We start from the raw sequence: 13250 nt of genomic DNA, 5'->3' as shown, positions 1-13250 counted from the left end.
GATATCCTCAAATTGTATCCTAATAGTGCTCTCAGCACCAGATGCAGACCAGACAGGAAAAAGACCGTAGCTAAGGGTCTATTTACACTAAAAGATTATCTGCCAAAGATTTGAAGCCAAAGCCAGGAATGGATTTGAAAAGAGGAAAAATCTCAGGCTTTCCTTTATGACCTGATCTCTGTTTATAGTCTGTCTCTGGCTTTGGCTTCAAATCTTTGGCAGATTATCTGTCAGATAATCTTTCTGTGTAAATGGACCCTAATTCTTCCTAACTAGAGATGAGCGAACCGGGTTCGGGTTCGAGTCCATCCGAACCCGAATGTTCGGTATTTGATTAGCGGGGGCTGCTGAACTTTGATAAAGCCCTAAGGTTGTCTGGAAAACATGGATACAGCCAATGACTATATCCATGTTTTCCACATAGCCTTAGGGCTTTATCCAAGTTCAGCAGCCACCGCTAATCAAATGCCCAACGTTCAGGTTCGGATCGACTCGAGCATGCTCGAGGTTCGCTCATCTCTATTCCTAACCTTTCCCTGGACCTTCCCCTAACTAACACAGCAAACTAACTGTTTCTGAAATATCCCTGCAATAGCCCTGAATTACAAAAAAAACACCCAGAAGGTGCCAAGATCCAGAAAACCCAACTTATTAGACATGAGCACTAGAGATGAGCGAACTGGGTTCGGGTTTGAGTCGATCCGAACCAGAACGTTCGGTATTTGATTAGCTGGGGCTGCTGAAGCTCTAAGGTTGTCTGGAAAACATGGATACAGCCAATAACTATATCCATGTTTTTCACATAGCCTTAGGGCTTTATCCAAGTTCAGCAGCCACCGCTAATCAAATGCCCAACGTTCTTGTTCGGATCAATTCGAGCATGCTCAAGGTTCGCTCATCTCTAATGAGCACACCTGGAGCATGCTCAAGTCTAATCGTTCAGCATTTGAACACTGGCGGCTGAAGAAGTTGGATGCAGCTTTAGGAGGTCCGGGAAAACATGGATACAGCTCCCCCGCAAATAACCCTGAACATTTGGCTATGCTTAGGTGTTCCTTAAAGGGAGGGATTAGACCCAGCTAGACAGCTCTGGCACCAGCTGATACCTTCCAGAACAAAGGGGTTAGGCAGTGAAAATCCATCACACATCATTGGTTAGGGGAGACACAGAAGGCCGGCATACACCTTACACTGATGGCTGAACCCACCGCTGTCAGTTTTATGTTGGTTTTTGCCTAATGAAAAGTTGCACACTTTTGCAATATATTTTCTATATAACTTCTTAGTGGATCCTTCCTTTCTAGATCTTTCCTTGCTGTCCAACAATGGGTAGTGACGCTGTTTTCTTCGTGTTGGTTGACGTTTAATAATTTTTAATCTGACTACGACTTAGTTCCATAGTCTACATAGCATCTAGTTGGAAATCCATCCGTGAAATTATCACAGCTTCAAGATGATGTTCCTCCCCCGTGCTTTCCGATACAATACAATGGTGAGATTGACTGCTGTTATGAATAAAGGCATTAGCCCTGCAAGACGTCCGCTACTTATATTACGCCTACAGTGAAGCTAAGTGATCCCCGATAAGCAGAAATCCTGGAAATCAGATTATTTTTGTCGCAGTTTTCTGATTTACGTGACGCATTGTGACAGAGAAATTATATTATGACTAGTTTGCTATTTTTGCTTTGCCTCTTTTCGAAGGTTTAGCATTTTCACCCTTTTTTTTATATGCTCTGTGCAGAAGTCTGAGCTATAACAACAAGCAAAAGCAACCCGGGTCTTGGGTAGTGATGAGCGAACTTGCTGAACGCTCAGCAGAAGTCGGATGCCTCAGGGCTAGGGATGGTCCGAACAGAGTTTGGTTCGGGTTCGTACGAACCCGAACTCTCGGTAATGATTCCCGCTGTCTGCCCGCTCCGTGCAGCGGGCGGATCCAGCAGGAGGACCGCCTGGAAAACTGGGATACAGCCATAGCCATAGGCTGTATCCCAGTTTTCCAGGCGGTCCTCCCGCTGTATCCACCAGCTCCACGGAGCGGGCAGACAGCAGGAATCTGCTGCCGAGCGTTCGGGTTCATACGAACCCGAACCTCGGAGGGTTCGGACCATCCCTACTCAGGGCTGCCAAAAAAACAAGGATACAGCCTATGGCCTATGGCTGTGTCGATGTTTTCCAGGTCTCCCTAGGGCTGCATCCATCTTCTTCAGGCAGCACGAGTCAAATGCCAAGTGTTTAGGTTCAGAGAACATTGAACCCAATTAGTTTGCCAAATCTGCTCAACACTACCCTCCTCTTCTCCTGCTCCTTATTTTCAGGGACTGCCTGCAACACTGTTGTGCCTCACAGCAGGGGGATGCCTGCACACCATGTGGCTTGTGCCGCTCTGCTGCTGTGGCACCCATTCACACCTATTAAATTGCTCCTTCTCCAGTCTTCAAATCAGTTAATGAATTGGTTCATGAAGAAATGAATTGGAAGGGGGGGCCACTTTACGGGACGCATAGTGGCCTTTGAGCTGGCATTACCACAGCTGTCCCCAAATGGGGGGACAGCATCACTTTATAGGGGAAGCGGTAGAGCTGGATTATTTCCAGTGTTGCCTTCACTTGAAGTTTTCAGTTAAGACCTAGGCAAGTATAAAGCAAATAAGAGATCAAGGTATTCAGGTACATTTTGAGTGCAACCACCACCCACCCACCACCATCATCACCATCTTCCAGGGGCTTCTCCTTCTCCTTTGTTTTGGTGGCAAAACAGATTGCCATTGTCTTTCTATCACATGGGAATGAAACTTTATCTCACATGTCGATCACTCTGTCACTGTCAGTCCTGTGTATTTTCTATGCGATCTATGTGAACGCAGCAGATGTCCATACATATGGAATTCTGTAGGAAGAGGAAATCTGAAGTTTCATTTGCTGTCTCTAAACTTGCAGAACATCTTGTGTTTGTCGGCTAAAGCGGCAAATAAGAACTTACAACATCCAATCTGTTGCCTCTGCTCAGCCCGAGAACCATGCGAAACAAGCTGATATCTGCCATCTGCAATGTGTAGGCTGAATATTTTTATAATATTTGCGTTGCAGAACCCATTTCTCCCAACTTTAAAAGACTATATTTTTCGCCCAATCCCTGCCCATGCAGGGCCAATGCCGCCATATTATCTTACAGAGGATGCAGCATAAAAAGTGTTGTAGTGTGGGCTTATTGAGAGTAGTATCCTTCTAATATGTCACCTGGCAGGGTGGTGTAGCTATCCTGATGTATCCCTTTAAAGTGAATCTGTAGGCTCCTCCGTCCAACCCCTAAACCAGCAGTACTGTTATGTCACCACAGTCATTCCATTGGGCCTAGGGTCCAAATAGCTCCTGGTGCCGTCCATTTCATGAAAAAGGATCTTTTAATCCGGAGAAGTGGTGCCAATGAAGTGGGGCCTAAAACGTCCATGCCCTAGGCCTGCAGCTTCTTAGCTTCTTTCTTCTTACTGCCCACCAGGGGCACAGAAACTCTAGGCCCCGCCTCATTGACACCGCTACTCCGGATTAAAAAATATTTACTTTTTGAAATGGACAGCACCAGAAGCTATTTTGACCCAAGGACACCAACACAACAGTACCAGCAGTTTGGTGTGTATGGGGGGGGGGTGTAGGGGAGCCTACAGATTTCTTTCAAGAGTGGTACTTTATCCTCACTGCGTGAAGTGGAAAAAGACACCGGCTTATAGTAGTTTGGAAATCTGGACCAGATTCAAGTCAGGATTATTTCTAGTTCAATGTATGCATAGCAGGAACAGCCCAAGATTTTGCTCTTGCTAAAGCTAGACTTAGACTGGTTTGGGTCTACCTCTATTGGGTTAAGAGGTTGGACAAGGTATTGTTCCCTAGTTCTAGAGAATTCTGCAAGAAATGCTTAGCTAGGAAATTTTCATCATGTGACCAAGGCATCCCTCATCCTTACATGGGCATATGAAAACATGAACCTTTCACTACTGTTTCACTTTATCAGTGTGGTCACAAGCAAACTTACAGTACCCCATACTTAGAGGTTAGAAAAGGGCTGGTTGTTCACAGCACCATGACAACTGGTAGATGGAATACAAGAACTAGGACATTATAAATCTATAATGTGAAGTCTGAAAAGCTCAACTTACTATCGGCCTCCGTAAGCACCAAGGGTCAATGTTACTTCTTCCCCCCATTCAGCTACAGTACGCACCAGGTTTTGGACTTATTCAGGCTAAGCACCACTCTTATTCTCAGGTTAGGTGCGGGTTTTGCAGCTCAGTTCCATTTAAGTGAATGGAGCAAAATTGTAATACCCCACACAACCTGAGGACAGGGGATGAGGAAAATAGCTGTTTTTTTTCTAATCCTGGATAAACCTATTGAAGTGTTTGTTACTTTAAAAAAAACTTATCAAAACAACAAATTGCTAGAACAAGTGGGTGAGAGAAGTGCGCAAATGAGCTCTTCTCTCCCTGCGCCTGTGACTTAAAGGGGTCTTCCAGCCAAAGTAGACTAATGAGCTATCAATAGGATTGCACTGCCCTACACAGGGAATGGGGCTGGAAGCAGTTAGTCGGTGTAGTGGTGGTGACTTGTAACTGCAGCTCAGCTCCCATTCAAGTGAACAGGACCTTTTCTGTGCACAGAAAATACTTTTTTTTTTTTGTAATATGAACGAAGAAAAGTAACAGTGATCTCCACAATTTAGCTCATTACTTGTGCTGCCGCTTTAAACCAGAATGTCAAGTTTTACAAATACCCTGAACTAAAATCCCAAAACTCCTACGAGGTATAAACAGCGAACCATCTGCAATAATGAGGACAATCATTTCAAATAGTTTTCTCTCAAATGTGTAGCCTTCAGCTGTCACATCGCAGCCATGGTTTGGGCCTACAATGTCAGCCATTCCCGTTCAGAAGATTCTAATGAGCTGAATAAGAATATCTGCAGCCAATTTTTTGACCCAGCTTAAATGTCAGCTCCTGTCAGCGATGGAAATAGACACGAAGAGCGAGAGGCGCAGGCCGAGGATTGGTCACTGATATGATTCACTTTTAGCTGTGACTGACAGCAATGAAATTTCGGATTTTATTCTAGTAGGTGAGATTTTATTATTAGGTATTTCGTTTTCTTAAAGGGGAAGTCCATCCTGGGAAAGCAGTGGTTGTCAGCCAGCTTTAATGAGGGTGGTGGGGAACCTGAGGCCCTCTGGATTTGGCTGTCTAGGCATGATGGGAATTGTAGTTTTGCAATGGCTGGAGGACTGCATGATCCCCCACCACTGTCATATATTTATTTATTTTTTTGAGGCCAGTATAGGCCTCTAGGATGTGGACTTTTTTTTATTAAAACCTGGCCACCTTTGCCCTCAGACAAGACCTGGTACTACAGAATGCACCGCCAGTCAAGTGATCACTGCAATGCCAGAACAAGACAGGAGAGCACAGTGTCTGAGCTATTGTGGAGGATTGGTGTGAAGGGGGTCTGGTGTCTGTATTGGTTTAGGGGTCTGGTCTGGTGTCTGTAATGGTTTAGGGGTCTGGTCTGGTGTCTGTAATGGTTTAGGGGTCTGTATTAGTTTAGGGGTCTGGTGTCTGTATTGGTTTAGGGTATCTGGTCTGGTATCTGTATTAGTTTAGGGGTCTGGTCTGGTGTCTGTATTAGTTTACGGGTCTGGTCTGGGGTCTGTATTAGTTTAGGGATCTGGTCTAGGGTTTGTATTAATTTAGGGTCTGGTTTGAGGCCTTTATCAGTTTAGAGGTCTGGTGTGGGGTCTGTATTAGTTTAGGGGTCTGGTCTGGTGTCTATATTGGTTTAGGGTATCTGGTCTGGGGTCTGTATTAGTTAAGGGGATCTGGTCTGGGGTCTGTATTAGTTTAGGGATCTAGTCTAGGGTTTGTATTAGTTTAGGGTCTGGTTTGAGGCCTTTATCAGTTTAGAGTTCTGGTCTGGGGTCTGTATTAGTTAAGGGGTCTGATATAGAATCTTTATTAATTTAGGGGATCTGGTCTGGGGTGCAAAGAGGTCCGGGGTCTGTATTAGTTTAGGCGATCTTGTTTAGAGTCTGCGTGGCGGTTGGGGGGGGGGTTGTTAATCTGAGGTCTGTAACTATTTGGGTCGGGTCTTTAATCTGTATTTATTTGATGAGGTCTTGAGTGTGTATTCTTTTAGGTGCCTGGTCCGGCGTCTCTGCTTAGAGGGGTCCGCTTTGTGATCTGGCTCTGACCTGGGATCTCTATTGCGGAGTTCTGGCCTGTATTCACGAAGAGGACCCTTAAGAATTCTTTGAGTAGTGCAGTTTAATAAATGGTTTAGAGGAATTTTTCTGTCACCTTCTGACAGGTGTGATTGATGTAGCTATTCTCTCTGTAGAAACATTCACTCCTACAGCAGAGCTATATATTATAGTGTTGTAGGCCGTATTTAAAATTCAAACTCGACCTTAATTACCAATTCCTGGTGCTGCCCCCTACAGGATGTCACAATAGGTACTTGACCTAGTCTAGTGACAAATACGGCTTTAGTTGTAAGGACCCTGTAAAGCAGTGATCCCTAACCTGTGGCTCTCCAGATGGTCCAAAAACTACAGTTCCCAGCATGTCGATAGTGTGCACAAGGCTTTATAGTAGGGGCTAAGGTTGCAATTTCCCAATACGTTCACACATTCAAGGCTATTGGATCAGAATGCTGGACAATCTATACTTACACACTATATTTTTTAGTATATAGAGCTACAGTCCATCTTTCTTCCTTTGAACATCAATATTAATAAAGCAGATCCGTCACCCTACTATCAGGAATGGGCCACATCCGATGAAGTATTCCCACAACCTCCTGGCTGATGTCTGCAGCTTCCGCTCGCCTTCCAATACATATATTGTTATCTGGTACTTAAACAGGAATGACGGAATCATTATCCTGCAAATAGACTCAATAGACCAGGCGAGGCACAAGGCGGGTTATTTTAATGCCTCCGCTCGGCATCGTGTGGTCACCTGCTGGCTGCTATTTAGAGATCACCTTGTCCTATAGATCACTGCATCTCCACTTAGGAATTAAAGAGGGGGGAGGAGGAAGGTGACCTTGTGCGACATTGAGCGGCTTTGTTTTCCAGAACACGTAGATAGATCTGCATCTCTGAACTGGGCCGTACCATTCAGCATCCCCGTGATGGGCAGCAGTCTACACCCGCACTAGAGTATATCCAGACAAAAGAATCATTGTGCAAATGTAGAAGGGGGAATTTGTCAGCATCAAGAATTAGAGACAATGACAAACTCAGCTCTGCTACTCCTGCCACAAAAGCACACAATTAATTCCTACTTGTTTATAGCACTAAAAGGATATATAAAAAGGATGCAATGAATAGTCCGGGGGTCTAATTTACACGTGCACGTTACACTTGGGGCATCTTTTTAACATGTATTAGAATAGACATCAAGGGAGACCAAGCATTGCCAATACTAAATGCAGAAGCGCTTGTGATATGTAACTGCAGTTTCCAAGACAGCCATTTGTGGCAGCAGGTGTGGTGATGCCCCGCTGGGAGGCACGAGCGGGCACCTGGCAGATGGTGAAGTGTGACTCCACTGCAGTAGTGGTTGGTCGGGGAATAGCTCAGCCAGGTGTTAGGCTGTCTTGACGCCAGTGGTTGGGCACAAAGGTATAATGGCACACCTTTTAGTTTAGTGAGGCGGGCTATACTTTTTGCCCTGTGGTCAGTAACCTACTGGGCTATTTGGGGGTCCCTTGGGTTCTTTACTGCAGGAATGCTTGATACAGTGATACACAATAGGATTTTGGCTTGATAAGATACCTTGGACTTTAGTAACCAGATCTGGGAGCTTAAAAGAGAGTACTGCCTGGCTGACTGAGTTGCATGCTGAGAGGTAGAAGTTCAGAAAAAGTAGAGAGGAGAATGTCGAGAGAGTCCCAATCCAAAGTAGTACTGTGCTCTGCTGGAACTTGAGAAGTAGAATGGATAGAAATACTTGAAAGTAGAAAGAATACTTTCACGTGCCCATGTTTTGACTCTTTTGGTCTTTGCACCACCTATTGCCCCTCAGTGTCGGGCAACCCGTTCTAGAGGGTGACACAAGCCCCAGACCTTGTTACCTGGGATGAGCAGAGTGGCCAAGGTTACCTGGTGACACCCGCGCTGCGAAATAGAGTACATAGGCTTCTAGCAACTTTGCTCCATACAGATCAGTTCCTATTTCTTCAGGATACTGTCCTGCACTTTAAGAATGGTTCTTGGCATGGGTTGGGATAATCCCTGACTGTCCTCTCCAAATGTGCATTCAGCACTGCATAGTGTATAGAAGGGCTGCTTTTAAGAAGAGAGTGCTCTTGCTTCCCATGTGCGTCTGTTCACTATCACACTTCAGACTACGCCGGACACGGACTAATTGTGAGTCCTCCAACAAGGGACCTGGCATACGCCAGGGACCAGCTTGACCACTGTAGGGACCGCTCTGGCTTGTGGAACCAAAGCAAACCTTCCTTGAAAATGCTGTTTGAGAACTGAACTCTTTGATTCAGAACAGTTTGAGAACCAAGGTATCACTGTATGTGTGTATGCGTGTTTTATATATACAGTGGTACCTTGGTTTAAGATTAACTTGGATTAAGAGCGTTTTACAAGAAAAGCTCACAGTTTTCCAAAATTGTAACTTGGTTTAAGAGCATTGTTTTGGCTTAAAGTGTCACTGTCGTTACATTTTTTTTTTTTTTTTTTGCAGAAGTCAATAGTCCAGGCAATTTGATAAACTTTGTAATTGGGTTTATTAGGCAAATATGCCATTATCTGCATGTAAAAAAGCCTTTTCCCAGGTCCCACCTCCTCTCCTTTCGGTCATCCTCTGCTCAGAATCAGGAAATCTCAGCTGTCTGTGCTATGGAGAGGGGAGGGGGGAGGAGGGAGATTATTCTGCAGCAAAAAGCAGAGAACAAAGGATTATATAGTGTGGAACTGTGTCAAAGAGATATTCAGAGGTCGGAGAGTGCAGTGCTGACTGTCAGAGAAGATAGCCGGTGAGGTAGCTGTAAATTAACTCTTTGTTGTCCTGTTTTGCTGCCTCATCTCTTCCCTCTTCATAGAGAATAATAAAGATAATAAATAATAAAGATAAAAATGCCTTTTTCGGCTAACCTATTGCAAAGTTTCTTAAAATCGCCTGTACTATTGATTTCTGCAAAAACTAAAAATATATATTTTTTTTAATGACAGTGACACTTTATGAGCTCCCTGTGCTGGGTGGGAAGGCGAGTAGAGGAGGGGCATGGCCTGCATAAGGAGGTCTACAGCCCTGTACTCTGACCCTGAAAGTCTTCCTCACCTTCCAAATCATAGCAGATCCACCTCAGGCTGGGGCAGGACTGTAACCCCTTCATTCAGGGGACAGGACTGTAACCCCTCTCTGCACAGACAAAGTGTGCTGCATTTATGTGCCCACATATGTCCTGCTCATTCCTCCATGCTTCCTGCAATCTGTGTCAGCCCTTGTGTTTCCCATCCTCTTCATTCCTGCTGTAATGTGCCTGCACTCACACTCAGCTATACACACTGCTGCTCTAATTTGCCTAAACTTACTCAGCCATTCACACTGCTGTATAGAGAAGTTTCTGTCACTGTCCTCCTGCACAGTTCTGTCATTCTCACTTCCTGAATGGTCCATGCTGAACACACCCCCTTCCGCATTGCTGTCATGTGAACACACTGACCTCTGACAGCAACCCTGCTTCTCTATTCTAGCCTGTTGTACTATGCTACTGCATTATGAGGATCTGCAGTTCCATCCTGTATCTACAAACTGCTGCAGTTTTTCAGGTTTATGCACTTACTATACATTATACTCCACATGCTGATTGCAGTACAGTAACTTATAATATCACATATTCAGCTGTTTCTCATTGTTCGTTTCATCTGTTCTTCATTTTTTCCAGAAAAAAAAATAATTCATTTTTGGGGTGTGGAATCAATTGTTTGCATATCAGTGATTTCTTATGTGAAAATTTGCTTTGGTTTAAGATTTGGATTTGGATTGCAAGCAAAGTCCTGGAACGAATTATGCTCCTAATCAAAGGCACCACTGTATGTATGTATATATATATATATATATATATATATATATATATATATATATATATATATATATATATATATAATCTCCATCAAATATACCTGACAACTTGCTAGATCTAATAGAAAGTTATGCTACATCTATGCTACCCTTTTATATGTGATCTCATGCTGCAAGGGAATGTTGAAGTAGCAAAGTATTAGGATTCTATGCAGACAAAAGGGTTTCCATGGATACAGACTACGAACTCTGTAGTCTGATTATGAAGCTCATCCAATGTGATTTTACACTGTGAAATGTGACACTGAGGCCTGGTCATAAGCGCTCCCATATTCCAGGCCCAGGATTTCACAGGAGGTTGGGGTTGTAAAGAGAATGTTTCAGTCAAGGAGAAACATCCAGTAAAAAGGGGATGGAAACCTGTTAGTCTGCAACTATAAATGCCTGCAATGCCTGGTGTCTGTCTGGTCATAAAGACACTCCTATAAGACACTGGTTTTTATAAGGGATGCCAGGCAGGTAGACATTTTAGAGCCCCCAGGCCTTCACATTGCACCTGCGCCTGAAGTCTGCTGCTCCCATATAGGTGTCTGATATGTGTGAATGAGCCCTAAACCCATTCAGTTCAAAGGGTTCATAAAAATACAAGATTACACAAGGGTTAATTAAAACAATTTTTTTTTTATTAAATCCCATCCCCCCAGCCCCAATGTAACAACCAATGTTAGAAAACAGGTCCTGGTTGGTAGATGACCATCATCTCACAGGCTCAGGATGTTTTGCCGCCACTGAATACATTTATAAAATCTTTAGTTGCTGATTTGCTGCAAAGGCTTCAGGTCTGGCGACACCTGGAAACAAAGAGCCAAAGAAATATAAATTTTTCCGACTTAGGAAACCTGAATTTTAATGTTCTAAATCCTTTTCTGGTTCTATACACACACACTATATAACTTTTTCTTGCTAGTTTGTATCCATCTCTGAATGTATATTGTAAATGGTAAAGAACTGAAACTAAGTACATTGTAGCTAGTCCTGCTCCCAGCTGAGAAGTGATACAAGTGTATCCAGTCTAGACAATGCTCTGTGAGCTCTACAACCTGGACCCCAGACTGATACATTGTACATAGCTAGTCCTGCTCTCAGCTGAGAAGTGATACAATTGCATCCAGTCTAGACAATGCTCTGTGAGCTCTACAGCCTGAACCCCAGACTGATACATTGTACATAGCTAGTCCTGTCTACTGAGTAATGTGCACAGTGCTCCACACTGGTGATCGCTCTCAGATGTGGAGATGGAGGGGGGGGGGGGGGGGGGGCTGGCAATCTACCGGTAGATGACAGCCATGTCATGTATAAGCCTGGGGACCAGGTTCACCATTGAGCTGTGAGGATCTGACCTGACAAATCATAGATGAAGGTGCAGCCAGACACTTCTTTCTCCTTATATGACATAAAATACCTTTTAAATGTCATGCATAGAAAAGTGTGAAAGATTTTAAAGGTTCCGGCAATGACAGTCACCAGGAGCGATGTAAACAGCGGTGGTGGAGCGGCGGTACCAGTCATGTAAAATTAAACTGATGCCAAGTGTAACTTTTTCTTGCCAGTTTGTATCTATCTCTGAAGATACCGCAGGACAGAAACACGTAGAGGCATCAACCTTTTCATACAGAATGACTTACACTATATGGAGAAAAAGTATTGGGCTCCAGAGAGTAATCAGTGGATTAAGGCGTCTAATGTAGTACCACGGATGTATAATAGCCGACCACAACCAATGCAGTCTCCTTTACACATATTAGTGGGTCGTCCTATAGACTGATACCATGGCAGTGCTGTAAATGGAGCCACCCCTTTAACAAGTCAGTTTCTGAGATGTTTTCCCTCCTGGATCTTCCCCCGTCAGCTGTGATGTATCATAGAGAAGTGGGGACTAGAGAGAAGTCACCGAGTGCTGGGGACCATAGTGCATAAAAGTCACCAACACTGCTGACTCCATAACTGCAGAGAACCTCATCTGGTATCAGCACAAAGACTGCCTGACAGGAGCTTCATGGCTGAGCAGCTGTATGCAAGCCTTACTTCACCAAGCACAATGCCAGGCGTCAGATGGAGGGGTGTAAAGCCACCACCACTAGACTCTGGGGCAGAGGAGACATGTGTAGTGATGGATCACACTGTAGCTGTACAGTATGGTGGAGGAGGATAATACTACGTGAGTTTCCTCAGGGGTCGGCCTAGGGAAGGGAAATCTTAATCTTTCAGCGCCAAAACATTGTCGACAACTGTCATATGTAGTTTGGGTTTGCTGCTTTTCTGCTCCCCCATGAGTGCCCCCAGTGCATGCGGTGAGGTCCATAAAGACATGGGGGAGTCCTGACCCCAACCGTATCAGACACCAAGGTCAGAGATTGTTAATGTCTACAGATACAAAATGGGATAGGCCAACAATTTTGCCCATATAGTATAGATGTTTCAGAACGTAACAGAATCCACCAAGGCACGTATACAGTTTGTCAGAGGAGGGCGCTCCATGCTGGGGGGATTCCTATATAGATAACTAACAAAGCTCCCAGACCTGCCATGGCCATCTGCCTTCTAGGGCTCATAGACTGGTATACCCTGTAATAAACAGGAAAAAGTATCATATCCACAAAAAAAAGATTGTACAATAGAGTCTGGAAGTTCGCTAGGACTGAAACACATTGAAGATTAAAAAATAAGAAAATGCCGCAATCTTAGCTACTCACCACAAAGTCAGCGCCTGTACATTTCTTTATATCGTCTACAGAGAGCCCCTCCACCACCTCGATCAGAGTCAGACCCTTCTTTTTGTCCACGTCAAAGACGGCCTATTACACACCGGGAGTAAACGGCAGGTTATTACGGGAAGCACATCTACACATATACAGCAGGTGCCGGCATCTGTACACGGCAGACGCCCCCCCCCCCCCATCCTGTAACACCGTAATGAGCTCATCATCCTCACTACTGGACTGGAGAGCGGAGGAATACAGAGACATCAAGCCATTAACATGCAGCACATCCTCCGCCACACACACTGAAGCAATCGCCACATACTGCACGCCGCACAACTTCAAAGTCTATCACTTATTTAGATAAGTTGGTGCACTTCCAGTCAATTTAACGCTTAAA

General features: G+C 44.4%; 1 protein-coding gene across 1 annotated transcript in view; it reads right to left on the bottom strand.

Annotated features, from left to right (window-relative positions):
- Window positions 1-10752: 10752 nt before the first annotated feature.
- OXCT1 (3-oxoacid CoA-transferase 1) overlaps window positions 10753-13250 on the bottom strand; it is a 57550-nt gene continuing 55052 nt past the window's right edge. Inside the window, exons 16-17 of the mRNA XM_069963107.1 lie at window positions 12845-12946; window positions 10753-10942 (exon numbers count right to left, since the gene is read on the bottom strand). Coding sequence (XP_069819208.1) covers window positions 10901-10942; window positions 12845-12946 — 144 coding nt within the window. The 3' untranslated portion in view covers window positions 10753-10900. The remainder of the gene's footprint in view (window positions 10943-12844; window positions 12947-13250) is intronic.

Source organism: Dendropsophus ebraccatus, chromosome 3, assembly GCF_027789765.1.
Source record: "Dendropsophus ebraccatus isolate aDenEbr1 chromosome 3, aDenEbr1.pat, whole genome shotgun sequence".
NCBI classification, from domain to species: domain Eukaryota; kingdom Metazoa; phylum Chordata; class Amphibia; order Anura; family Hylidae; genus Dendropsophus; species Dendropsophus ebraccatus.
This window is presented reverse-complemented; position numbering and strand designations above follow the sequence as displayed.